Source organism: Brienomyrus brachyistius, chromosome 9 (assembly GCF_023856365.1).
Source record: "Brienomyrus brachyistius isolate T26 chromosome 9, BBRACH_0.4, whole genome shotgun sequence".
NCBI classification, from domain to species: domain Eukaryota; kingdom Metazoa; phylum Chordata; class Actinopteri; order Osteoglossiformes; family Mormyridae; genus Brienomyrus; species Brienomyrus brachyistius.
Window position 1 is genome coordinate 18,156,825 of NC_064541.1, and position 26,691 is coordinate 18,183,515.

Genomic DNA, 26,691 nt, shown 5'->3' on the forward strand with positions numbered 1-26,691 from the left:
TGTGTTCAGTTTTCCACATTTACTGATGATCGCTAATGAAATATTAATTCCAAGAAACCGAACGCACAGGCAGTCTTACCACAACCTCACTGTCTATAAAACAGCATTTTAATTATTAATAATAATAATAAAATATCCGTTATATTTGTCATTAAACTTAGGAGATGCGCTACGCAAGTTTAAACACTGGCTTTATGCAGGGTTCAAACGGGGACTCCTAAGAACCAGGCTAGGAGCTTGTCAGTGCTCGTACTGTACAGCAGCGTCGTTATCGGGCTGCTCTACCTATATAGCACTTTGTCGGCAGGACATGGGATAGGACCACCACTTACAGTCTTTTTAAACGGGTTATTATTACTACATCCCCGGACAGCCACAGCTCCAATCTGTCCACAATTTAAATACGTAATTCACTATGGACACCAGCTGTGAGAGTAGCAGCAGGCCTACTCATCCAGCGGGTTTCTTTGCAGACGAATCTGACTTGCGTGAACGATTCCCCGGACACGACAGCATCGATTTCCCGGTCGCAGTGGTCCTACCAGCAGGTGGATCTGGAGAAAGGATGGGGTTGGCGACCCCCAAACAATTCTGCACTGTCTTCAACAGACCTTTGATAAGCTACACGATTCAAGCTTTTGAGAGGTACTCAGGAGGCTAAAGATTTTCTAACGGCAAAAGATAAAATGTTAGCCCGCCAGCTATCAAGCTAACATGCTACTCGTTTCCATGGTTGCCACAGCAGCGCCAGCTTGCTAACTGGCTAAAAGCTACCATCGCATTTACCGCAACGCATGAAATTTGGCTTCCGTATTCTCTTTTATGCACTTATATTTCCTTTCAGTTAGTTCTTCATATCTGAACTGTGGCCGTTATTAAGCGCAAAGGCGGCGTATCCTTTTCTCAAACGTTACTGCGCTGTAACCATTGAGTTACTTTGAAACGCAACGTCTGCCTTTAACTTCGGCTTTTATATTTTTTAAAAGAAATAAATTCAAATCAAGCTGACAATAAAGAGACCATAACATCACGCTACTCCAAAAAAATGTCTTTGTGCACAGTTTAAATTTACGTTTGGGGTGATTGACGTTCAATTATAATTTCGATAGATAAATTTGAAAGTACTTGGGTGACCATACGTGCTCGTTTCCCTAAACTTACAAATACGTACGGCCAGGATTTCAAAATTTCCTGAAATGTACAAGATTTCCTTTTGTTTCATGTCAATTTTAACTTTCTACAGTCAGGATGCTTTTTGTCTGAATATTCACGTCGCTTTGACGCCTCACTTCACGTCCTGCGCCATCTCTACCGAAAACCAAATTATAGTTGCCCTAATTTAATCGAACAATTCCTAACCGTTTAATATTTAGCAATAAATTGCCAAAACTGACTTTTATCTACCGGTTTTAGCATTTCAGGGTTGGCTTCGGAAAGGTTTAAACTTAATTATTTGTAGTGCCAGTAGTTGTACTGCCAGCGTTATTACATGGGTACGTTTGTGTTAACACTCAGCTGTGGATGTAACAGTCCGTATTTTTCCAACCTCATTTAAATATTGCCCATTATGCAGATTTAACATACCCCTACTTACTTCATAATGCTGTTTACGCATGAGCCATTTACTGGACCAGAACAACTCGTTAGACCCAAGTTTCCGTGTACAGAAAGCCAGACCACCAAACCTGCGAATTTTCTTACTTTTTTCCGGATTAAGCAATGTTTGTGGAGTTTTTGTCCAACTTTAAACTTGCATCGTTTATTGATTTGTACTGTTATAAATAAACATCACGATTTTTACAAGGATAAATAAATGCATAAATAAATCACTGTAATCTCTTTCAAGCAAACACGGTCTGTTTCCTACAGTGGAATTCTATACATATATCTGTTGTGATACTTGATCATGTTCTTCACTGTTCAGTTTGTAATATTCTATAATATTGTGTACTATAATGTGGTCTCCCTTTTATTACAGAGTGTCCTGGATTGAAAACATTGTGGTTGTTGTGGCAAAAGAAAGCCTTCATCTTATGATGGACATCATTCACAAGTTCTGTCACAAAAAGGTAAAGGTAGTGCTTGGTGGATCAACTAGACACCGGTCTATTTTTAATGGACTCCAAGCCTTTGGAGAGATGCCAGATGGAAAATCACTGAGGAAGCCAAAAGTGGTCATTATCCACGATGCAGTCAGGCCTTTTGTTGAGGAAGATTTCCTTCTTAGGATAACTATTGCTGCTAAGGAACAAGGGGTAAGTCCGTCTTTCTTTAGTTCACCATTTATCCCTGCTCCAGCTGTGTAGCACAGTTTGTCCGTAACAAACGGAGGAAAAAAAACACAAAAACACCACTTGCCATAGAGATAAGCTTCCTGCATGGCGGTTTTTTAACATTCTTGAGAGTTTGCGTTCATGAAAGGTGTGGCTTTGTGCTACATTTAGTTTTGAATAAATCTTTTATTCCTTCTGGGATACCAGACAATATTTTGTTTCCTTAAACAAAATATTTTCAAGTCCTTATTTCAGCAGGGTTGTCGAGACAGATGAAATTGACATGCATGTCACTGAGCATGCAAACAAAAAAGCATACCTATAGACAGACGGTTTCCTCCAGACTGCTTTTGGTTTCCTTTGTAATCCATCAGGATGACACACAAGCCACTCTTTCAACACAGCAAACGCTTCCTGTTTCTGTTAGGTGGAATTATCGAACAGTCTTGTTCTGGTTAAAAAAACCGTTGCGGTTGTAGAACTGAAACATTAGATGAGCATGTTGCCGCCACATAACTTGGAATACTTATTTAAGCAGCTGCGATGCAAGACTACGTGACTGTGATGTTTTTTGCTTTACGTAGAAGAAAACATAGTAAATGAATGTTTTTGAAGTGGGTAAGTGTTTTAGAGTTAATTCACTGGTGTAGGTCTTACAGTATATCTTAATCTTAGTTCATATCACTGCCAGTGAATGTAACCAGTAGAAACCTGTAATGGGAGATAACTGGTGTGGCTGCACCCAGTGTTTAAAACAACAACTGCCTGCTATAGCATGCCAAGGGATTTAAGTGAAGTATTTTTATTTGCCATATATTACTCCCAAACTCCAGGCCCTTCCATGACCCTGACCAGATTAAGCGATTAGAAGATGGATTGATGGATGGATATTTAATCCAATCTGAATAGACCCTTCAGAAGTATATTTTTTATAGTAATCTAGTGGGACAGTCAGTAGATACTTATAGTTTAGTTTTCTTAAGGGGCACCTGGAGTAGCAAGGCATGTATAACTGGGGTTGACTGGGACTGTCATTGAACAAGGAACCAAAAGGCCAAAGACATGTAGTTTCCTCTTGTTTGTTTCATACAGGACTAAAAACCCGATAGTAGTCTGGAATTCATTAATGTGTCACTATCCCTGATCGTTCAGGAAAAAAGATCTCCATTTTGAACTTCGAGATTAATGTGGATCTAAGTGACATGTGAGGCACACACACACACATGTGTTTGCTCTTATCTTGTATTGAGTATTTAAGCCCTAACTACTTACATGATGGGTAGTTAGCATTAGCATAGCGCTAAGAATTCTTTGCTCTTGTGTATACCAGACACTTATTTTGGAGGCTTATATCCTCAAGGGAAACAATACAGATTCTGTGTACGAAGATGATTAGCTACCCATTTTGCACTTTTGGTTAGCATTAAGTCGTATCGGTCCACATTTGATCTCAGACTGTATAACATTTTATTAATAGAATTCAACTAGGAAAATAGGTTTTGATTAGTATTGTAATAATGTCAAGAAAATCATTTATTTAAGTTGATTCATTGTTAATCTTTTTATTACGAATTAGGCGTCTGGAGCTATTCGGCCTCTTGTTTCCACGGTAATAGCTACGACGTCAGAAGGCTACATAGACCACTCTCTGGAAAGGGCTAAATACAGAGCAAGTGAGATGCCACAAGGATTTGTATATGACATCATCTACCAGGCTTATCAGCAGGTAAGTGTTCCCTGGAAAGTGTGCAGAACTTACGATAAAAGGGCTGCGAGTTCAAAAATGATAGTGCTCTACGAGTGAGCAAAACCCCAGGTATCATTACGCCAGGGCGGGTTTTTCTTTAAGAACCTCAAAGTGCAAACCTTTCAGCAGATATTTGGGCCTGGTGATTTAAAAGAGCAGGGGCAGACTAGAGATTTTTAATAGATAGCCCATAGGGCAGTTTCATTTGTCTTGTAAATGAAAAGACGGAGAGTTATAAATCATGCAGCAGTTTTCGGTAAGAGGCTTTTATTAAGAAACCAGCTCTGTATTCACTTTGTAATCAGGTCCTTCATGTCACACATGTCAGGAGATTCATATATAAAACACACATAAACCTTGGAAGGTTGTTCCTGTGAGGTCGTCTTTATGAAGTGGTGTAAAATGCCTTAACTGATCTAGTACTAAGATTTATGATTTTCTAAATAATTAAAGCATCACACTGCTCTTATATGACATGTTTTATTATACCACATATAATAGCTCACAACCACTGGCCCGACACACTTCATTGTCTGCGAAATGTGCCGGGACCTGTAGGGTGTGAAGCTCAAGACCTAGCGGGAGAGCTGCTATCATTTACAAGACGCCTCGATCATGCTTGCTAGAGTGGCTTTGTTCTGCACAAGGGAATGCCGTATCATTTTCCGATAGCCTCTCAAGTGCTCTACACGTGTGACTTTTTTTTTTTGTAGAAAAAGAAGACATGAAAAATTATGTTTATCTATACCTAAGGCTGTAGCAAGTTCCAGCTGTTATCTTGAATTATAACCTTCTAATCACTCAGTAAACTTTGCGGCCTTTGTGTCCTGTTGGACCATCTCACCTATTTGCTCTTCCAGGACCCTGCTTGTTGTCTGCTCAGTACTGAATTCCAGCTTTGCTAGATTGTTATTTAGATACCCTTGACTGAAGAGGTCTGGGAGCCTTGAGAGAGAGGGAGAAAGTTATGTTTTCCACTGGAATCCAATTTGTCTCAAGTTATTTTTCTTCCTGGCACAAGAGTAGTTTGTATTTCTTGGACGCTGTGTTCGGTCCAAGCATCCCTTTGAACGCTGCGGGTGCAAAATTTGCCAGGCAGTTTTGAGGCTGGTGAGATGGCAGTGTCACTGGGAGAAAGCCACTTAGATGTGCGTGGAGAGGGACATGGAGATGAAGCAGAACAGGAGGGAGCTAATGGGGTATTGATGTGACTGCTGCTGTCGTCTCAAAGGGGCTAAAAGTATAAGGTAGCCTGTCCTGAGTTTTTATGAGTCACGGATTCAGCCTGTGAAGTGTTGACTTGTATTTTAAGTCTAGTAGCACTCGGGGTCTGTAAGACAAAGGGCAAGACACATAATCTTTGCTCCATGTCTTCCAGAGAAAAGGGACCAATGAAAGGTTAAATTACGACCATATAATTCAAATTTCTTGCCGTGTTTCGCTCCAAGTAACAAAGGCCATGAAAATATACATCTCTTGCCACCAGATAAAATACTGACCTCATATTATCTCAGGTAATGTTGTTGGGATCTCATAATCTGTGCAGCTTCTCTTGTGTATGAGGTAACTGCTAGATCAGATTTCCTTTTCAATCGACTGCATTTTCGTCTTTAATGCCCCTCTGCGTAATGCACTCTGGTCTTCACAATGTGTGAATCTGTTAAGCATGTGTACCGTAAACCGGCTTCTGCTAAGATATGAATAAGCCACCAGCCCCTTCCATTGCTCATTCTGAATGGCTGTTTGCATCTCCAGTACCCTGGTGCTGTGTCATTGATCCATGAGTACGGTTTCTGTCAACAGTGCAGCGAGTCCGACTTTGAGTTTGGGACGGAGTGCCTGCACCTGGCTCTGCAGTACTGTGGCACCAATGCAAAGCTCATCGAAGGTCCCCCTGCACTGTGGAAGGTGAGTACCATCACCAATGAGTGGCTCGATGTCCTATAGCACAGTGTTTTCCCGGGAACTCATAGTCAATCCACATTTTTGCTTCTTTCCAGCTATCTATCAGACACTCCACATTTTTGCTCCCACCCAGCTACTGGTTGGTGCAAAAACATGGACTGTCTGTGGGTCCCCAGGGGCTGGATTGGGAAACAGTGAAATAGTAAACTATTTGTAGGTTAGACAGTTGATAGGACTTAAGGAGTCAGTGTAATTAATTTCAGAATGGTGTCTGCTTTTCACATCTCTTTTACACATTTCTTATGACTCTTCTGTTTGACAGGTGACTTACAAGAAAGATCTTTTTGCTGCTGAATCTGTAATTAAAGGTTAGTGTTTTGCGTGTTTGTTTTCGTACGCAGTTTTGTTGTCTGTTCAATAAACTGAACAGACTTTAATTGTTATGAAATTACCGGAAGGCTTGGAGCTTCACCTTCTCTTGGTAGGACGAAATCTATAGATGTGACCAAACTGCTTTTTACAAATAGAGTCCAAATCAGTGGGAGGATTAAAAAAAATGAAGCCTTTGTGTCTTAAGTAAATCGAGCCAATAAGCAGTCAGGAACTCGTGATGGATAGCCAGGCTTGACAGACTGTCTCATGGCAAACTTTCACCCAAAACAGTGTCATTGTGAAATAAATGACGCATGTGAATTTTCTTATCAGAGAAAAGAAGACTTGGCTGTATACATTCTGTAATCTCTCTGTTATTTGTAGACCTGGGTACCGAACTTTGATGCTTTTATGGCACTGACCAAATTGCTTGGAATCCAAGTTAACAAGTATCGAAAATGCCTTGTCATTTGGTTCCAAATTTGAATACCCAAGGATTAAGTATCATCAGTGTCCGTGTTGAAATTAACATGCAGCTGACTTGTATCAAGATCTCATGATGGTAATGATCGGTAACGTTACGCGAGATAAAAGTCAAAAGTTTGGACGCGCCAAGCCACCCACAAAGGAGAGTGATGGCGTGCTCTGGTCACCTGACCTAAACACAGTAGAAGTGATTTTGGAGGAATTTGACCAGAGAGTAAACGATCAGTTGCCAGACTGCCCATCATACATAACGGTATTAAAAATCTTTGAACGATACCCAACCCTAGTAAATAAAAATATATATATAGTATTAGGGATTTAATATGCATTTTTTGTGTCGCTATAGCATAGAAGAGGGTGGCACATTTAGTGCAAAAGGCCTCCCTAATCCAGATTAACCCGCCGTGACACTGATTACATTGTCTGAAGCGCTGATAATCTTATACAAGCCCTATGTCAAACGTAATTTCTGTAAAACTGATGCTTTTCCAAAGCCGTCCTGAAAACATTAGTCATAACTTGACAAGCTGCAGCTATTCTGAATAAACGTCAGCAATTTTTATTAAAAAAAAACAAAAAAACACGCGCATCCCTTACTTTGGGTTATGATTTGATGAGTCATCTAAATCTACCTTTTCTGCTTTCTGTGCCATACATAATATTTGTTCACATCTGATTGATTCTGACAAAGTGTCTTTTTATCTTTGTTTAAAAGAAATATAAGCAATTATACAGTTTTGTCATCATTTTAGAACTTTTTCCAAAACACTCAAGGAAAAGCAAGATAAGAAAAATATCTATTTAGTTTGACAGATGTTATTTTTTGGGTAAAATTATCACATTGTTGCGACAGTCTCTGTGAATGTGGACATTTAGTAGATAGAACTTTGTCTGTGGTTCTCCAGTACAATGAATGCTCTGACCTGCCTTTGACCTTCTCTCTCAGCACGACACCCCCAGAGTCCCTTCTTCTACCTTGTGTTTATGAGCGCGTGGTTATGCTCTGGGATTTTGGAGCACAGAAATTCAAATTTATTTCCACAAAGTAATGGTAGCAGCTGGCTGGTTCAAGATTATTTTCAGGGGTGGGGCAGCTGAAGAGGAAAAATGAACAAAGTAAAGAATGCCATATTTGCTTAAATCACAACATAATTATGGCTATAATTCATGCATATCACTGCAGTACTGGGAACTACAAAAATTATAGTCGTGTTGCATGCATTTTGGAAAGCTGTTCTACTTCCTATAATTGACATCTTCGAGGGCCAATTAAAACGGAGGGGACCTGGAGGGCCAATCTGATTTTGGGAGGGGGGTGGTGCCACTCTGGCCCCCCGCATCAGCTCTTCCACTAAGTAGCACTTCCATGAATTACATTTATGTTAACAAGCAAAGGTGGCAAAATATGATTGAGTTAGTTTGATGTAACAACTGGTAGAAATGCATATGAACATAACAATGTCATCAGGCTTGACACACTGGTTAGTTGGATATCTTTAAAGACTTGGTTATAATTTTGTCAGAACACTGTATACTTTTTAACATCCCCCTTTGTCAGCGCCAATACAGTATCAGAGTTAGACCTGTGTGTATATTGTTGCATGCATCTAGAACATTGCAGGCAAGTTGGGGTGTGTTGGGCGACATCACATCACTTTACACTGGGTCAACAGAAATGCATTACCGCAGTGCCCAAGTTATTAATTACTACTGATGAAGGCCTGACATTATCGTCTTGGGACCACGTTCAGAGTTATGCACAGCTGATGCATAATGCGATGGGGTGTGTGAGAATCCTGAAACGTCCTTCTCATCCTTCCCTCCTTTCAGACTTCCTGTCCCAGGCCTGTGTTATCACGACTGTCTGTGCAGAGTCAGCAGAGTTGGCTCACAGGTTTCAGAAGAGCCTTGGAACCAGGAGCATGGTATGATGGTGCTGAGGGCAGAGCAGGATGCTCGCTCGCCCCTGTGATTGTCCTCGGTCATTCTGATAGGCCCCCGTCCTCCGTTGGGCTCATTTTCGTTAGGGACCTTGCCTGGGTGGGCTAGGCGGGGTGGACATCTGTAGCCAGAATTCTAATGGGGCTTGTCTGAGACTGACACACACTCTGCACCTCTCCCTTCCCAGACTGACAAACCCAGATGGGATTCATTTTTGGACTGCCCCTTATGTACATCATACGAATTAAACAGATCCAGAATCTGTGACAGCGAAACGCACACGCCTGTTTTGTTCTCGCGCATGTTTTTTTTTTTTGTCGAGATGACGGTTTTCCAGAGTCGCATCCTCATTTTCCACAGGGCCTTCCATGACCCTGGGCGGGTGCGTTGTTCGCGTTAGCCGGGGGCACGGGAAAGGCTCATGATTTATGTCAAGTTGGCCAACTTACAACTTGACAGCCAAGCCGGAGCCCTTTGTCAAATTTTGACAAGCAGATTCGCTGCCGGAATCCGAAACGAGCTTCTGGTTCGTGTCCTGCCTGATTGCAAACAGCTTCTGTGGCATGCAGATGCTGGGCTCCGTTGCTTGTGTTCCAGTGCAGACGGATTCTTTCCAGGGCCGCGAAGCGAGATCCATGCAAATCCAGAGCAGAGTGGCACACGTGCAGGGATTAATCCTGAGCATCCTGGGAATTAGATACCGAAGAAAGATATTTCTATGGAAAAAGAATAATGAACAATGTATCTGTGATCTATATGCCTTTGGTGTGCTTTTAATCAGAATTCAAGTATGATAGTAACAGTGCCCTGCTTTAGGTCAGTCACACAAGGGTGCCTAGTAACTCATAACTCATCCCCAGTTTTTTTTAGAGCTGCTGATTTAGTCGCATATTTTTGTGAGAACATTTGTTGAACAGGTGGCAAGACATTTTTAATAGAAAATAATATTATAAAATGTCACAGCTTAGTTGCAATGATGTTCTTGCTCAGACGGAGTAAAGGACAAAGGTGTTAACTAGTGAAAGGGCTTCTTTATGATTGATTGCTGCATCTCCTCATAAGCCAGCTAATATTATCGAATACTGCAGAAACCTTCAACAGATTTCCTCACCGGTAAGAGAACCACAAATCGTCTCAATCTCTCTTTTCATTCGTTTGGACGAACGTCACAAGATTACAGCCTTCATACGCCAATTTTTTTTATGGATTTCCTTGTTTCTCCTTATATACATATAAATGTTCACATTTAAGCAGATACCCAAGCATGAATTTATGCAAGTGCTGACTACCAGATGTAAGACTTGTTCAGAATCCAAATGCACTCATTTGTTACACTTGTCTGTAGATTTTAATGTTGGCCTGAAAACCAATAGTGATTTACTTGTTTGTCTGGTCATCCCTGTAGATAACTGGAAGGTCATTTTTGCCTTTAATCTTCTTTCTTTAGTTAAAATTTGTTTCGTGGTGTATTTTTCCTCTTTGCAGGGATGTGTTTATTACGTTAAACCAGGGGAAGTTTGCTGTAGACACTTTGCTGTTTCAGTATGTGCCCTTCTCATCCAGCATGCGCTGAGTTTAATCTAAAACAATATTTCCATATTATCTCCCGGTGAAACAAGAGGCAGGCACACGTGCATTTAATCAGCGGCAGTCGGAAATTAAATTCGAGCGGAAATCTTTGCAGAATGTGATGGGGAACTGCGGTAACGGTCGGGACAAGTCCACCGTTTTCTCTTTTACGCTCCGCTAATCAACAGAACGTGTGAGGAAGAAATAGGACTTTGATGACAGGAAGAGCACAGAAACGGAGCCGTTTGGCCTGAAATCCCGCCAGTCATAAACTGGACAGGAGGTGAGGATGCGGTCATGGTCAGACTTCTGAACATGGGTTGAACATGAATTTTAAATCCTCTGCAGAAGTCATGGACTGAACAGAGATACGTGCGTCCTTAAAGCTGCCTTTAATGCCCCATGTCAGCTGTAAAGTATGGCTTTGGAACCCATCCATCCCTTTGCAAAGAAATATACCCATTTCTTATGTCTTGCCAATGCTAAAGCTAAGGCTAGCCTTTATGATATCATCACATTTTTAACAGTTGGAATCTTTATTATTAAGAGTTTCCGGGCCATTCCATGCCCCGTTATCTTTCCAGAACAATGCAATCCTTTGTGGTTCTCATATCACTTTTTAATACTCTTACTTAATTTTGTTATTGTAACATATCAGTTGCACAATTCCAAGCGTATTCCGGGCTCAGAGCCTGGATGTTTGTCGTCATGTTTATTTCTTTTGTGTTTAGAGACCTGCACAGTGCCAGGAACAGTTATTCACTGAGTGTGTCCTGGCTTTATTAGGGAGATTTTTTTGGTAAATTATGGGCTTACCACATTTTGTTCAGAAAATAAAAAATATGACAACCCCGAGAGCCAGTGGACGGCCTTCTGACTGACCTGAGGCAAGTCCATCCTTGCAGGGGAAATGGGGCAGAAAAAATTGTCTTTAATTGAGGGAGCAGAGCGGTGGAGGTTGGGATATAATAAGTGAACTATCTTTGTTTTGTGCCTTAAAGCAGGTGGATGTAATATCAGGCTCATTCGGGGACAACCAGCCGTTGGTTTCAAAGACCTGGAACTTCATCCATATTACTGTGAGTTGAAATGAGTGTCAGAGACACCCAATGCATATTTCCAGACGTTTACATATAACGTCTTCTCATGATGTGATGTTACGAGGTTAATTTTACTTGTTTTGTCTCCATACTTTTTCGTATTTATCCAAGGCGAATATCGCGTGCTTGGCTGAGATCAGCAGCACAGTGAAGTCGCTCCACGAGGCGGGTCAGACCCTCCTGTATCCCGCTGTCCTGATCTTGGTAAGTTCTTGGCTCCAGTAGGGAGCCAGGCAATTCGGCGGTGACCCTGAGCATCTGCACTTTTTGTCGACTTTCCTTAGCCGCCACCCCCCTCCCCTTCTTTGTGGCTTAGCCCCCTCTGAGTCTCCTCACCTTGCAGCCTGTGGCGATTCTTGGTATGGCGGTGTAACCATGAGCCAGCGAAGCCTGGGGAGTTGGGGGTCCCTGCCCGTAATCGAACGGAGAGCAGCGAGCACCCTGCTGTCCTCGGGGGAAGATGGAGCATGTGTGAGCTGGTGTAGCCTCTGCTCAATCCCGCTTTCCCACCCTATCATTGAACTTCCTTGTGTGGGTTTTTCAAACACCCAACATCTGGTTACAGAAAAGCCGTAATACTTTAGGAAATGGAACCGACTCCCTTTATGATGCTAAATCTCTCATGCATTTTAGCTTTTACCCATGAACTGCTGGCAGTCTCAGCCCTACCTGACTGTTGCTTTGAGGTATGAGGCTGAATCCTTATTTATTCCTTCTGCCAACACAGGACTCCTATATCATAAGAAACTCTCTCACAGAGAAGCTTCGTTTTCCAGCTTCTTCTCATGTGGAAAGTCCCCACACAGGTCGCCCCCCCCCCCCCCCCCAGTGAGTCCCTCTTAATCGATCTGGCAGATTATGGCCTGGCTAAGCTGTCGGCATAATCGCGGCCCAGTCCTCTCCTGGGCGAGGGTCCCCATTGGCGTGGGGACATAGCGGCTGGTCCCTTTGAAGTCACGCTCGGGTCCTCGCCTCGCTGGGGTGGAAGCCTTAGTGCCGTGTGAAATTGCCCGTGAGCCGCAAGGTTACCCGAAATATACTGGGCTTTATTAAGACGGCTAGGCTGATTTACTCTTGGCCTGAGAAGTTCCCTGGCACCTCTCCAGTCCGTGGCACATTGGAAGAAGGTTAGAGGGTGCTCTGAATTACTCACAAAACAGGGCACGTGCGTCCAGCTGGGCTAGCTATAAAAATCTGAGTGGCATCAGATATTCATCGTAATGTCGGAAACTGAGTATTGAGCTCATCGGGTTCTTTTAATCTATTTCCTCTTTACTTAAGATGGTCTTTTTCAGACCAAATATACTTAATTTATAAACCAAGAATTACTGGTTGCTCTTGTTGTGCTGAAATTTGTTTCCATTACGTCTATGTCACTGTTATCTCTGTAGTTTAGTAAATGAAATTATGGTTATAGCACGTGGGACTTTTTCAGGGGTAAATTTATGGCTTAATGGGGGTTCTTGCACAGTAGTTTGAAAGGTAGCTATACTGTTCCTCTACACCTGGAAAACTCTTACACGTTTGTTTCCCAGACACTTAAAAGCCTGACTGATTTGTGCTTCGTGCATTTTCTGACGCCAGTCCAGAATATAGGAGGCCTCTGAGCCCCTCTATGTTTAATGAGACATGGACGATATTTCTTGCTAGCTGTGAAGCCTCCTGCATCTCCAAGGTGTTCCTTAGCCGTACGCCTTGCTGTTTTGATAGGTGCATTTGAGCGTCCTGCCGCATTCCACCCTGACTGAAAGGATGGGACAGTTGGGTGCCATCAGACATCTGGCAATGGAAGCAAAACAGAGGAATATTTTACTTTACGCCATCCTGCTTAATCACAATGAGGTATGCCCCCCACCCCCACCTTCCCCCACCTCCCACAATTTTGACTTATTCTTGAGAATCAGAATATTAACGGTATGATAGTTAGCAGTTGTATAAGCGTGTGCGTAAGTAATATGGAAGTAAAATCTGAATCGGGAATGATTCGATAGCTATTTTGGGTTTATAGCTAGGATCTTAGAGCCAATTCTTAGGGCCTCACTTTTATGTGGCTGGCTGAGAATTGGAACTATTCGTTTATCAGTTCCTTCAAAGTGTGCTACTTAAAAATGATGGTGGGAGCAGGTAAGATTGGCAGGGATTCCGGAGCTTCTGGCCGGCCCATTGGGCCACGACCGCTCAGTGGGCCTCATAGTTTTACTCAGCTGATAGCAGCGGTGATTTTCTTGCGGCACGTGTCCCCGTTGCATATCCACGGCCTGCGCTTGGGAATGCTGCATTCACGCAGGTGCCTGCAGATGTCTCAGCTGGAGGGTCGCCACTGCAAAGCTGAGCCAAACTGATTCACATTTTGACCCTGATGACATTTTTTAATGGTGGCTTTGCTCTAAAAATTAACTATTACCAGCAAAGCCAATTTGCTGTTTCTTTCCAAATATACGGAATTTTATATATATATATATATATATATATAAATATATATATAGCAATGTATATAAGTATGCCTAAAATGTATAAATTCTTTTTATTACACTAGTGACATAAAACCTGAGCATATTTGCAGGATGTGTGCCCAGAAGGCAACATGTGGCTTGAATTTTTGAGACATCTATTTACGAGAAGGTTATTCTAAGACCTAAGCATGACAAATAGGCCGCGGTATCACTTGTGAGGAGTATGAAGTTATAAATGAATGGCAAAACTCGCCTCTCGGCCCAGGAATGTCTCCATGGTTTCTTTTGCCATTGCCCTGTCATCTCTGGCAGGGCAAGTACGATTTTAATAGCTTAGCTGAGTTACAAATAAGGCGATTTTTCACAGGGTTGGAGAGTCACAGACGGGTAATTCTTTTTGATGTCCCCGTGGGCTTCGAGTCTTCCTTGCCGGGGCCCGTGAACGAGCGGCATCTCCAGCAGACCCGACTGAAATGGGGCTGTCGGGCAGCAGTTGGGGCTCATTGCTGGGCCTGCATAGCGGTTTCGCTTAACCTGTGCAAGCAGGGCATAGCTATACTGTTTACCATTTCACTTATTAGGGAAAAAATGGGGGCAGAGGGTTGATGAAGATAAAACACCTTTCGCCGTGATAAAATATAAGTCGCCCTGAGATAGTGGAATGGCAGATAAAAAAAACTCTGAATAAATCATCCCCTATATGTTTACTGTGATAGAGGTAATTTTCCCCAGATGGTCTAATTCAAGCTTTTGCAAACTGTTTCCAGTCCTCCCTGTTGTAAGTTTGACCCCAAGCACACTAAGTCTACATTAATATGACTTGTAAACTGAGTGTAGAGGTTCAGTATTTTAATTTCACTGAGTTGCAGCAGGTATCCGTCTTCTGTACAGTCTGTGACTTGTTGCATCTCTGCATTTTCTTATCTATTTAGTGAATTTCATTGTGTAAATAGTAACGGCTGCGAGAGCCCTACTGGGCGTCAGTTTTTTCAAGTTCTGCTTTCCATTTAGTTTAGCTACATTTTAAAAAATCTATTAAATTTTTACGTATTTCTGAGCATTTTCTCAAAGTGTTGATTTTTTCCCCCCATGTAAAAAGCCATGTGGGTTTTTTTTTACAATGAATATAAAAGAGATGAAAATTGTATATGCTGAGAATATAACTAGGTTATATTGTGGCATGAAAGGAGATCAGGGGTCTTTATTGCAATAATAACAGAGAGCTGAATGTTAAAAAGAGGACATAGTGTTTGTTTACTGAATGTCTTTATGCTTATTTTTGGTATGATGAAATTGCAGAAGGTTATACTGGAAAATACAGACCAACAAACAGAATAACAAACAGATATCGTTGTTAAAAATGAGTAAGCATATTTATGCAAATAAAGCATCAGTGTCACGTTTAATTTCATCTTGTATAATGCGAATGGGGTGATTGAGTTTGAGGTCAGTCTTCTGTGTATACAAGCTGTCTAAAACAGTCATTTCTGAAGCTGAGATTTAAGCATTATGGGGCAATGCTGGGAAAGCAGCTGTCTGTGCCTTCATACTGCCACGGTTATCGCAAAGGTCTGGGAAACACATATATGGCGTGTTAATCTTCGTGAAATGTCACAGCTATGGGAGGAGTGGGGCTCTCTCTGGGACATGTGACAGATTTTGGCTTTCCAGCCTGAGAGGTACGTCACCCTAAAAGTAAAATGTTACATACGTAAAATATGAGGTAATGGAGTGTACACATCTTAAGTACCCACTATCTTCGTCTTCCTAAAAACTGCTTAAATGTTTTTTTTTTTTATATGACTGGACCCTTTCAGTCATGCATGCAGAATAAAAAGGGAGTTTTAAATACTTTCATCCCAGCTGTTAGCAATTTTGGAAAATCACATTGGAGAAGTAGGGCGCTTTTTGGACGGGCTGTCTGCCGCTGCGCCGCGTTTCCATGCGGCTCTCTTGCTAGCCACGCATAGATGACGCGTTCCTGATTCCATGTCCGACACCCGCGAGGCGAGGGAGGTAATGAGAGTGCTCTCTGTCCACTCGCTCCAGAGCGCTGGCGGTAAACCGATCCGCTGGGTGTGAAGATGGTGATTTTATCCCCTATCAAAGGTCGCAGTGGTGATAGGAAGTGACATCGGATCCCTCCTGCACCAGACCTGGCCGGCCTGTCAGTGGCTGAAAGGGTGTTGTCACGGTGATATATGGACGTCCTAATCCCGGCACTGAGAGCCCTGATGTTTACCCACCCAGCGCTTCCTCCTTGTCAAAAGGCCCCAGACGGCGGCTCCTGAACCTGAGACGAGATTAGTTGCCTTAAAAAAAGAAAAAGGAGAGAATGAGAGAGGCCATTTTCTCACCTGCCCCGATAGACCAGCGAGTGGCAGACTGAAACAGTACACCAGGGCCATCACCTTTTTTTGGGGAGGGTTAGTGGCTTCTAGATTTGCACGCTTTTGGGGGGGGGTTCACTGGGGTATAGACTCCCCTCCCGCCCCAAAAAAACCCCAAAAAAAACCCCCCAAAAAAAAAAAACATAATGCTTTTGCTACATCTTGGGCTGGGTGGCTGGGCGATTCCTTGTATGTCTCAGGAAAACATTTCTATCTCTGCTTAGCTTCTCTTCAGATTTTCTTGTTAATATAACATTCCTCAATTAACAGGGTCACCAGAGCAGAATCCCTGCTGTGGAGCACAGTGAAGCACCTGCTTTTCCAGAATTAACATGCTTTTTTTAACTAACGTCTGCCCTTCGGAAAATGCGTCATTCCTCTTGACCCATTGTGCTGTCATTTTATAATATGTATTTGTTTGTGTGTCTGTTTGCTGTGCTGTGTGTTTGAGGTCGTCGTGATCCCAGGTTAAATCCTGAACCAGTTTCATGTACTTATGCTGACACCAGCCTTAACAGGAACTGTACAGCTCGGCGCGTAGAAGGTAAAGCAAAGAACAGCTAGCAGTGAGCGCCGAGACCGTATGCTAAATGTGTTCTCAGTTACTCCAGTTGCATCTCCAGTGAGGCTGACACCTTTGGCTGCTATAGTTAGCGATGGATTTATGTTAAAAGATTTTCGTGTGATTCTCATAATTTATTGGCCTGTCACACAACTAGACCGATTTGTATGCTCTCACATTTTTGTATTTTTAAAATGTATTTTAATTCCCTATGACTGCATCAGTTATTTTGGTCTCCTTCTGTACTCTGTGCTTTAGGTGAGGTATCAGGAGTTAGACTCGGTCTTTTCACCTAGAATGGTGCAGATCTTTTATTGGTATGTATGTGTCTAACAAATCTAAGCCATAACTTTTTTAGTTTTTGGCTTCTATAGTCTCACATTAAATTTTTTTTATGTGTACTGAGTTATAGGAGGAAGGAATGAAGAAACAGTCAATATATCTATATGCAGTTTATCCATATCATGGCTACATCTCATTTTTGATTTTGCTTCGACCACCCACTGAATTTGAGTTTAGGATTTCTAAGCCTTTATAATCCTCTGGAAGACACAATGGTCTTGGGATTAGGCCTCAGTCTGCGTTTTATTATTAGAAACGTTCACCTTTTGGAATATGGAGATCCTTTCTGCGCTTGCCCGAGACCTTAGCGCGGTTAACGATGGAAACAGGCTCGGCCTGTTAAGCTTCGTTACACTGGGATCAGTTTAAAGCTCCTGGCGTGCTCAGTCTAGGTGGTGCGTGCTGCCCGGATCGCCCCACTGCCAGCAGGAGACGCTTTGCCCAATATTTGGGTCTCACTTCTGGCAGGGGAGGGAGTGTGGCAGCCTCAACAGGCCTTGTCCGATAACGCCCCGCTTGAGCGGCCTTGGTCTTCCTAACAGACAGGCACGTCCTTGGCTTTTGTTTAGTCTGTGGAATTGTTTTGACAGGGCTGCAAAAAAACCCAGAAAAACAACACTCGCGCAAGCAGTCTTGTGTACTTGGCCGCGTAGCTATTTTAGAAATCAGATTCGCCGCAGGCGAAAACCAGGTATTCAGGAGAGGATGGGATGCTGAATTTATGGGTTCAAGTCCAGGGCAAGGCACAGAAAAATACATCCCTGAGCGAAAAGCTGTGTTTAACTTTCAACCTTCTGCCGTTTATTATTTAAAGAAAAGTTCAATGCTAACGCTAATTTAGCTGAGGTTTCTAATCAAGAAGCTTTCATAGAAATTCGTGGCCCCGTTGTTGCACTGCAGCTTGCAGGGTGTTACTTGTAGCTGTTACTTGTTTATGTATCTGAATCCCGACAGCGGCTCGAACCAGCAGCAGTTTAAACTGACTGTCTTCCATGGAAAAGCCAGCTACTCTTATTTTTTTGAGGAAGTCGAGTTCGTGGGGGATTGTAGGTCAGATGTGCAGGGGAAAAAAAAAACTTTGCACCTCAGGCTTTTGCCTATTTGGATAAGCGGCCGGAAACCCTGTAGATACTGTATTTGTCAGGATGCAAAAGCGGAAACACCGCAGAAGTCACCCTTAAAGCGCTTTTTCATCGTACCTTGACTGGGTTTATGCGGAAAGAATGAGCCCGGAGTCTGTGGCCCAGCGCAGCCGCGACATCTGAATAGCCGTGTCAGGGAAGGCGAAGCAGCACCTCCCAGACACACAAAAGCTAGTGGGATAAAGCGCATGCAGGGATTATCCACCCTCAAACAATATACGCTCCTTTCAGATGAAGTGAGGCGCAATGCGAATGACAAGGTAATCAGGAATACAGACTTCCAGGCACCACGGCTCCAGCTAAATGTTTTTTCCTGAAGAAATAACTTGTCCAAAGAGCTCATCAAAGTATTTGCCTCCCGATTACTTATTACAGGGCTGTGTTTGTGAGGGTCAGTGCTGATGATTCATTATTTTTTTTTTTCTAGGACAGCGTTGGCCTTCCGTTACTCTCGTATCGCTTTCACTCTGGCCCCCTCTTGTTCGAAGTGACGTTCTTTGTCATCCTGGAGCACAGGTTCCCCCCCCCCCCCCCCCGCCCCGCTGTTCCACTCTGCCTTCTTTCAAATCCCTCCTGGGTGGGGTTACACCACAGCAAAGTATTCTGGTGGATTATGCCTCATATCAAGTCTCTGGAGCTGACAGTAATTAGACCCGATATTTTCATGGTTTACCCCCCAGCAACGACTGGCTGAATGAGTGAATAGTGAGTTGAGGGTTATTGGGGCGGGGGAGGATGGCACAAGGGACCCCCCCATTCCAGTTTTTTGGCATGCGTGGACAGATTGACTGTCAGATTGAGAAACACAATACCTTTTAAACAGGACAATTAGATCTCTCAGGGTCCTTCACGGATGAGCTTTCGTCTCGTTAGACCGCGTTTCCTGACATTTGTTCTCATGTTATAGCTAAATTGGTACACCCTTGAATGTGGTTCATACTATAAGACCATCACATTGACGCTTATAACACCTGGCTGCCCCTTGAGTGTTTCTTGCAGTCCATGTGACCAAGTCAATCCACTTGAATTTGGAAACTGTCAGCCAGTAATTACGTTGCTCCCCCTTTGGTGATGTTCAGAATTGACCCGTTTGCTCTAAGAGGAGCTTGCAAACAATTTGGAAGGGATTAAAATTAATTGTTGTGACAGTAAGAGTAATGGGGGTCATGAAATTAGTGTATAGAGCAGCTGCGCTCTCTGTCCTGTTTACTCAACCTGCTTAATTCTGAAGGGTCTCTCTAGTGGTCTGGGGTATCTGCTGCTAAATGTGTTCCATCTGGCTGCTTTTCTGGGAACTCGCACTCACCTGGCTGAAACTCAACACGGGTGAAAAGATGGCCTGGTTGGGGGAGTCGCTGCGTCCCTGCAGCCGAGCACCCGGGAGGCGAAAATGAAACACACTATATCGTACCCCCCCCCCCCCACCAGCTGAAGTGATTCAGCTACACTCCCCAGGCATACTGTACGTTGAGGGCTTAAGCTCCGCGGTGGTGTCAGTACCTGTTAGCCGCCTGCTACTTCGTTTGTCTGAGACTGGGACGCACACAGAGCCATGCAGCAACCTCTGAACCCCCACAGAGATGTGTGGATCGAATTAAAATGCATTTTTGGAATGATCTGCCCGTGACATTGTGATCCTCCAGCAATTCAATAGATGTTTTTTTTTTTTTTTTTTACCATGGTTTGTGCTCTTGGGTCCCAGCTGGTTTAGCATGGCGTTTATGTGTGTGTGTGTGTGTGTGTGTGTGTGTGTGTGTGTGTGTGTGTGTGTGTGTGTGTGTGTGTGTGTGTGTGTGTGTGTGTGTGTGTGTGTGTGTGTGTGAGTGAGTGAGCACATACACACACTGCAGTTACGAGGAGCCCCAAGAAAGAGATATTTTTAGATGGAGACTTTACCTCGTGTGCTGATTCCATTGTCATGACAACAGTCTGCTTCCCGCAACTCTCGACTTTTGCGACAACAGCTTAATCAGAACCATATTTTCACACACTCTTTATTTATAAAACGGCTCGGTCGGGCCAGTTGGCCATCCCATTGAGCGGGAATATGAAAATACATAAGCGCTTTTGAATGGTAGAACACATGTCTTGGTCGCACATTACAGGGAACAAACAATTTATATGGCTGAAAAAAAAATGATTGGCAGGTTCAGTGTTTATAGGCATAAAAGTAATTAAATGGAAAGTTTGCATAAACTATGAAATACTCAATATTTGTTCATTTTTAAATAGCTGCCAATCGGATTTTGTATCCTGGGGGTTGTTGGAATACGGACAAGTGCAGCACAACCAGAGGTGCTTGTGTGATTTACAACTAATTCATTAGAACTATGTTGATAGATCGGTAGATGGATGGATGGATGGATGGATGCTTTCTTAATCCCAGAGGAATTCCAAGTTTGAAAGATACATCCAGTTTTTGAGAAAATCGTTTTTTTTTTTTTTTTTTTTTTAAAAAAGTGGAAGAATTCACATGACATGCTGCATTGGGATGGACACACACAAGACAAGTGTAAGGGAGGAATGAGGTGCAAATGAAAGTGGTTGGAAACATAGCAGGGACTGAGAAGGTTCACCGTCGTCACCTGTAATGCCGCTGTGTGAGACTTCAATCAGTTATTGGATCGGTTTTAAAAAAGTCATTTATTAAAGAATATTTTTAATGAAGGTTCCAGTTGGTGTTCTAGCCAAACCTTGTATTTAAATTTTAAACCTCATATGTTTTTCTCTTAAATTATCCCTTGGAGATTGAGCTTTACGTATTTGTGCATCATAAGTTCGACCTGGAACTACTGAAGTATGATGGTTAACTTAGCTTCTAACGCAGGAGTGTCAGAATTATTTCTTTCCCTGTTCCACCACAAATGATTCAACTCAAGAGCTGTGTGGCAGTTAGCACAAGGAGTTGAATCAGGTGTGTTAAACGAGGAGAAACCCAAAAATGTGCAGGACTCCGGCCCCCCAGGACCGTACTAAGGGGTGTTTGTTAACTGCGTGGCACAGTCAGGTTTGAATGCCAGAACATTTGTTCTCGCTGTCTTCCGTTGTGGTTCCATTCTGAGGGTACACAGAGCCGTGTGTGAACTTTGTTAAACCGCTTCTGCATGTTTTACTCATCTAGTACAGCTTGGAAAAGGTACTGAGATTTAGTGGAAACTGTCTAATTCCCTTGTTATTACAGCTGACTGGCCAGTAGAGGTAAAAGAGAATTAAAATCCCAGATTGCTTTTCCGTAAAAATGCTCCATGCACCCATAACAATGGCCCAGGCGAACTCATTAGTATTAATGTTTATGCTCCTTTAGTTCCCCTTCTTATTGTTGGATTAGTCGGCCATCTTCCGTGTCAATTTGGGTGCCAACTAAACTGTAGCGGTTTAGCAATTCTCTGTTGCATTTTTTCTCGTATGTCAAATCATGTCTCCAAGATGTTAGGATCAGTATGCTGAAGATGCATGATTGAATGCACATGTTTGAATGAAGATGGTAGATTCCAGTCCACATCTGAAAGTCCGGGGAATCCTATAGCAGGATACCGTAATTCGGTAGGGTCTCACCAGTCAGTCCTTCAGACTCTTTTGTTAAAGTATAAATTCCTTTAAAAATGCATTGTCTTGAATCTTTCTTATTAAGTCACGAAGATATTCAGGTGAATGTCCATTTTGTTAAATGGTTACAAGTAACTGCTTATGCAGGTGAGGTCATGGTGATCTGGAACCCGTCACATAAGGTAGTATGAGGTGCGAGGCCTGTTAAATGCTGGATAGGTCTGAGGTCGTTGGATATTGAGTCAGGCACAGGGTATTCAGAAGGGCTCACACACATCCATGGCAAATTAGGGTCAACGGTTCACTTGTGCAGAATGTCTTCGTATCGAGGCGAATTGGCCACCTTTAAAAGTTTCCTGTATGAGTTTCTGATAGTCAGATCACTTTTTCCCTGTTGTGCACAATTGTGAATTTTCAGTATTTGGCACGATATTTTAAGAATTTCCTGAAACAAAAGATATAAACAAATAAAATGGTCGCCTTTTTTTGTACATCAACTACAAAGACAACTATTCCAAGTGCAGACTATTTCTGTTTCTGTTGCAAATAATTGCAAATAATCAAATAGTCAGGTAAACATAAGCAAACAAAGGCATTTTAAAGCTCTTATTTTCCATGCAATCACAGCAATTTTATTTTGTTACGTTGTCTGGCAGATAGAGTGTGTAGATACATCCTGTCTTCCCCTTAATCACATCTAAAGCCACCCACTTTGAAGAACTGCTGTATACAGAATTCTCACAAACCCAGACAAAGTGGGAACGGGATTTGGTCTCAGAGCTTGGGGATGTTAGCCATTCCTGAAAAAGAAGAACACAGTATTTATTTTCAGGTCCTATTGTCTTTGTCATGAATTACTTTGTTTACAATGGATCCCAAAAGACTAAGTCTAATATTTCCATTTTGTGCAAAATTTCTATGGAAATGCCAAACATTTCCATTTCAGCCTACAGTACTGTATTGCATTTTATGAAGCATAGTTTGGATTTGATTGATTATGTCATTTAGCAGAAGTTCTAATATAAAGGGTATTATGCACTTAACCGTGACATTCAGGTCAAGGTATCTTTCATTTAGAAGCATTTGCCAGGATTCTTTTATTAGATATTGACATACAGTAATGATGTGATGTAAAGTCTGGTGGATATTGAGCCAATGTCAGACTGAGGGGCATACAGAAGTATAAGGCCGAACATTCTGTTGACTGTTCGCAGATGTCCTGGCCCTCATACTCAATGAATGTGTTTATGATGCGTTTTATACAGGAAACCTTTTCGTCTTTGATGTCCAAAAATCAGGATCAAACACAAATAAAGAAACACAGGAAATGCCAAAATTACGGACTTTGGAGATACGATATTTGTAGCTGTGTTTCTTTAATCAATAAATGATTGCCGGATCTGCAGGCAGATTTTTTGATTAAAAAAAAAACCCTTAAAGGAAAATGTGTGACGTAATAGTGGATGTTAAATGTTTCTTATTAAGCATGATTTTTGGGATTTTGGCCAGTATGTCCGGTATCCGCCGCTGCTGCTCCATTCCCACATAGGTAACGTTTGAGATAAGAGTGACACAACATATTGTACCGTGGGATGTCAGAGTCAATGGAAGTTGCTGGTGGACTGCTTTCGATTTTCCAAGCTCATGACAAGCAGACTGATTGTAACTGACAGAGAACCACTAGCTTTTAAAAGCATACAGAATAAATAAACGTAATCAAAGGCAAAGCTTGAAGAGAGAACAGGAAAAGACTGACTAATCTAAGTAATACAGGAGAGAAAAATAATAACAAAAAAGATTTCCAGGGCAGGGAAATTGAGACAAATGGCACAAGACAACCACAAAAGTAGTGCTCGTCTTCTAATGATATTTCTTTAGAACATAACTCTGTATTTCATTAAAAGCAAAGTCTTTAATGTCTAATTTGTGGTTATGAGATATTTAAAATATCATGCACTGTGAACTTTAAAGAATGCCATACTGTAGCTCTGTAATTTTACAACCTAAAACAATCTCTAATTTAACAAAAAAACACTTTTAAGCACAACGCTATAATTTGGTCAGTCTGCCCCCCAGAAATCCATCGATAATTGCTTTCATCTGTAGATTGATCTTGCTATCAAATAACACAGGCAGGAAGATCCTCAAGTTCCCCAAATGCTTGACAGGATTTTTGAAAGTCAGATGTTTCTGCTGACCCTGTTGTGTTTTGTGTGCCTTTGACGGACATATTGTGTCTCACGGCACAAAGAAAATAAGCGGATTTCCGTGAGAAGAACTATAGTCTGGTCTGGACATGTCTGACTCTGGAACTAGTTGCAATTTGTTGTCCGTATTTAAGTTTATGTGCAATGGAAGAAGTTCTAAATTAGTTAGGCTGAATGATAATAAATTGGGCCATGAACAGTTTGAAAAGTATCCTGCCTGCTGACAGTTGCCTCCTGTCAGAGAATGAGGGCCGCCCTTCATGTTAAGGTGGTACTGAAACTACAGTCGCTTTCCTTTAACTTATTTGGGTGTATACAGAAAGGTCCATTTCCTGGAGCGGCATTCCGTCCATCCCGCGTTATGTCATGTATCCGCCAGCATCAGATGGGTCACTGTGTCCCTTCTCAGCACACTCCGCTTCACATTAAAGACTCGTCAGCACATCTGTTTCCTGACTTTACACACCAGCAGCACGGTCTGTAAGCATGGTGGAAAAATCAGAGGAGAGGTAGAAGTATTAGAGAACGGTAAAATGAAAACTCCAGGGGCGCACGGTTCACAGCACTATAATTAGGGAAGATATATTGTGTGCAGGTAGGAGGGTGTGTGTAACGGGGTAGCACCAGGAGGCACATTTACGGGCCCAGTGTGTATCTGAAGTGTGACTAGACCATAATTTGTAGCTATAGGTCCTGTTCCACAAAAAAAAAACCCAAATAGCTGTCAGCAGGCTTGAGGCAGTACCAGGAAGAGAGACAATGAGAGGTGCCTTGTGTTGCCAGGTGCTGGCAGTGTGTTATTTCTGTGTGTCAGAACGCGGAGCAGTGGGAGGAGACGGTGGAGAGTGCATCCGAGATCACGGCGGCCCTTATCAAGGACCGGAACCCCGCCCTGGCAGGACAGCTCCTGGTGGCGTGAGGAACGAAGACCTTCCAGACGAGGCCTCCGTGGGCGCTGCTGTCCTGTCATCCTGCTCGCCAAACCTTGAAATAAGCGTGACTGAGATCTGCCGTCGCACTGCCTCACCTGCACGTCAATTAGGAGTGTTTGAAATCCCCGGCAGTTTACGTTGCTGTGTTATAACTTTAATGTAAATGCTACTTTAGGGGACATGTTATCACAATTTTAATTAAAAATTTCTATCAAATAAATGGGTGCACTTCAAATTGACGGTGTCATTATTACGTTGATTCCTGTTAAGTGTCTTCAAAGGTTTAATACATATTTGAGCATTAAGCTTTAATTAAAATGACCAGTTCATTTGCTTATATCTTTCATACTATACTGTTAAGACCTGTTTTTCTTTTAAAAGGACAGTTTGGGTCTTGAAGGTGGCATCACATATTTGGAGGTGAGCTTTGTAACCATCTAAATGAAAGAAAACAGGAGGATATGCGAATGATGTAAGACATCAGAGGTGTGCAGAGAGCATGTAGTTCCTGGGTGGAAGGAAACCAAGTGTTATGTTTTCATTCTCAGCTTATGGGACATGTACACACACACACACACACACACACACACATATATATATATATATATATATATATATATATATATATATATATATATATATATATATATATTTTTTTTTTTTTTCCTGAGGAATATAACTGAGCTGTAATTTGACGTCTTCCATTTGTTACCTGCTTGTTACCTTACTCTGCAAGGTGCAATACTTAGTGTTAAAGAATTGTTTTTACTATGTAGTTAAAGTAGTCAAACGCTGCTGGTGTGCATTTTGTTTGAATCCTTACATTAAATGGATTTACATGTTGTATGGTACTGACACCTGGTGGCTAAAAGTACAACTTCATTTGATGTGGCTCTTATTTTCCACTAGGGGCGTTGTTTCTGCACTCTTTATAGTCTTAAGATATTTTCCATCGTACAAGCTCGATGAAAGTTGCTTAGGAATAATTTTATTTTCACATACCCCTGAGAGACAGCTCAGGGTCAGCCAGCATGCTGCGCTGCAGCAGCTGGGGTTAACGGCCTCGCTTCAGGGAGACACAGTGATGTGATTACTCTGTTGGCTGCGGGATTGGAACCCACAACCTTCCGGATACAGGCAGAGAGCCTTGTGGTAATATCTTTGTTCTGCCATGGAAGAATATGTCATTTCTATATATTTTTGAACATCTGTCACTTTCACTGTCCAAGACAGAAGTAGTTGAGGCTGGATTTCAGCAGCATCCATTCCTGCATTTAGAGGAATACCTAACCTCAGGTTATGATCTGATTTTGCTCTCGCATGTGTCAGCGCAGGAAGTGGTTTACATTTGGCCGCATTTGTGCCGGTAGATGTTAATAGTCCACTTGCTGCTTCTCGCTACACTGTTCCGCAGATCCCTCGAGGGTGAATCCATTATCGTTCTGATCTGTGATGCCTCAGCGATGCTGGCTTTCAGTTTCCCTGCGGTCCGTAGCCCTGACAACCACACTTCATAACTTTCACTGTTTCTGTTGCGTTACCAGCTCTGATGAAAACAGCACCCATGGAATTCTGGGATTCATGTCTGCAACCCCTAGACTTTGAGGAATCACTTTCAAGGCCCAACCACAGATTCATAATTAATTACGGACTTGTTTTTTTTTTTCCTTCCCTTGGAGCCCCGGTGGTCCAGCCAGCGTGCCTGGTAATGAACTCTCCCCCCA

At 42.4% G+C, this 26,691-nt stretch overlaps 1 protein-coding gene and 1 long non-coding RNA gene across 3 annotated transcripts; one reads left to right on the forward strand and one right to left on the reverse strand.

Moving 5' to 3' along the window:
* The first annotated feature begins 191 nt into the window (after positions 1-191).
* On the forward strand, positions 192-25,202 carry crppa (CDP-L-ribitol pyrophosphorylase A). 2 transcript variants are annotated; one of them, XM_049026993.1, is made up of 10 exons: positions 192-645; positions 1,979-2,255; positions 3,850-3,999; positions 5,824-5,928; positions 6,248-6,293; positions 8,614-8,708; positions 11,295-11,372; positions 11,505-11,597; positions 13,104-13,235; positions 24,819-25,202. In XM_049026993.1, exons 1-10 carry the CDS (start codon positions 416-418, stop codon positions 25,128-25,130), a joined length of 1,518 nt encoding a protein of 505 aa, XP_048882950.1. In that variant the 5' UTR covers positions 192-415; the 3' UTR covers positions 25,131-25,202. The 2 variants fall into 2 exon arrangements, with proteins under 2 accessions (XP_048882950.1, XP_048882951.1); XM_049026994.1 differs by having other exon boundaries at positions 195-645; positions 24,850-25,090.
* Positions 8,702-12,188, reverse strand: LOC125749609 (uncharacterized). The gene is made up of 3 exons (XR_007399965.1): positions 12,063-12,188; positions 11,730-11,837; positions 8,702-9,440 (listed from the first exon to the last, which is right to left on the reverse strand). It is a non-coding gene; the product is annotated as an uncharacterized LOC125749609 (long non-coding RNA).
* Positions 25,203-26,691: the final 1,489 nt, after the last annotated feature.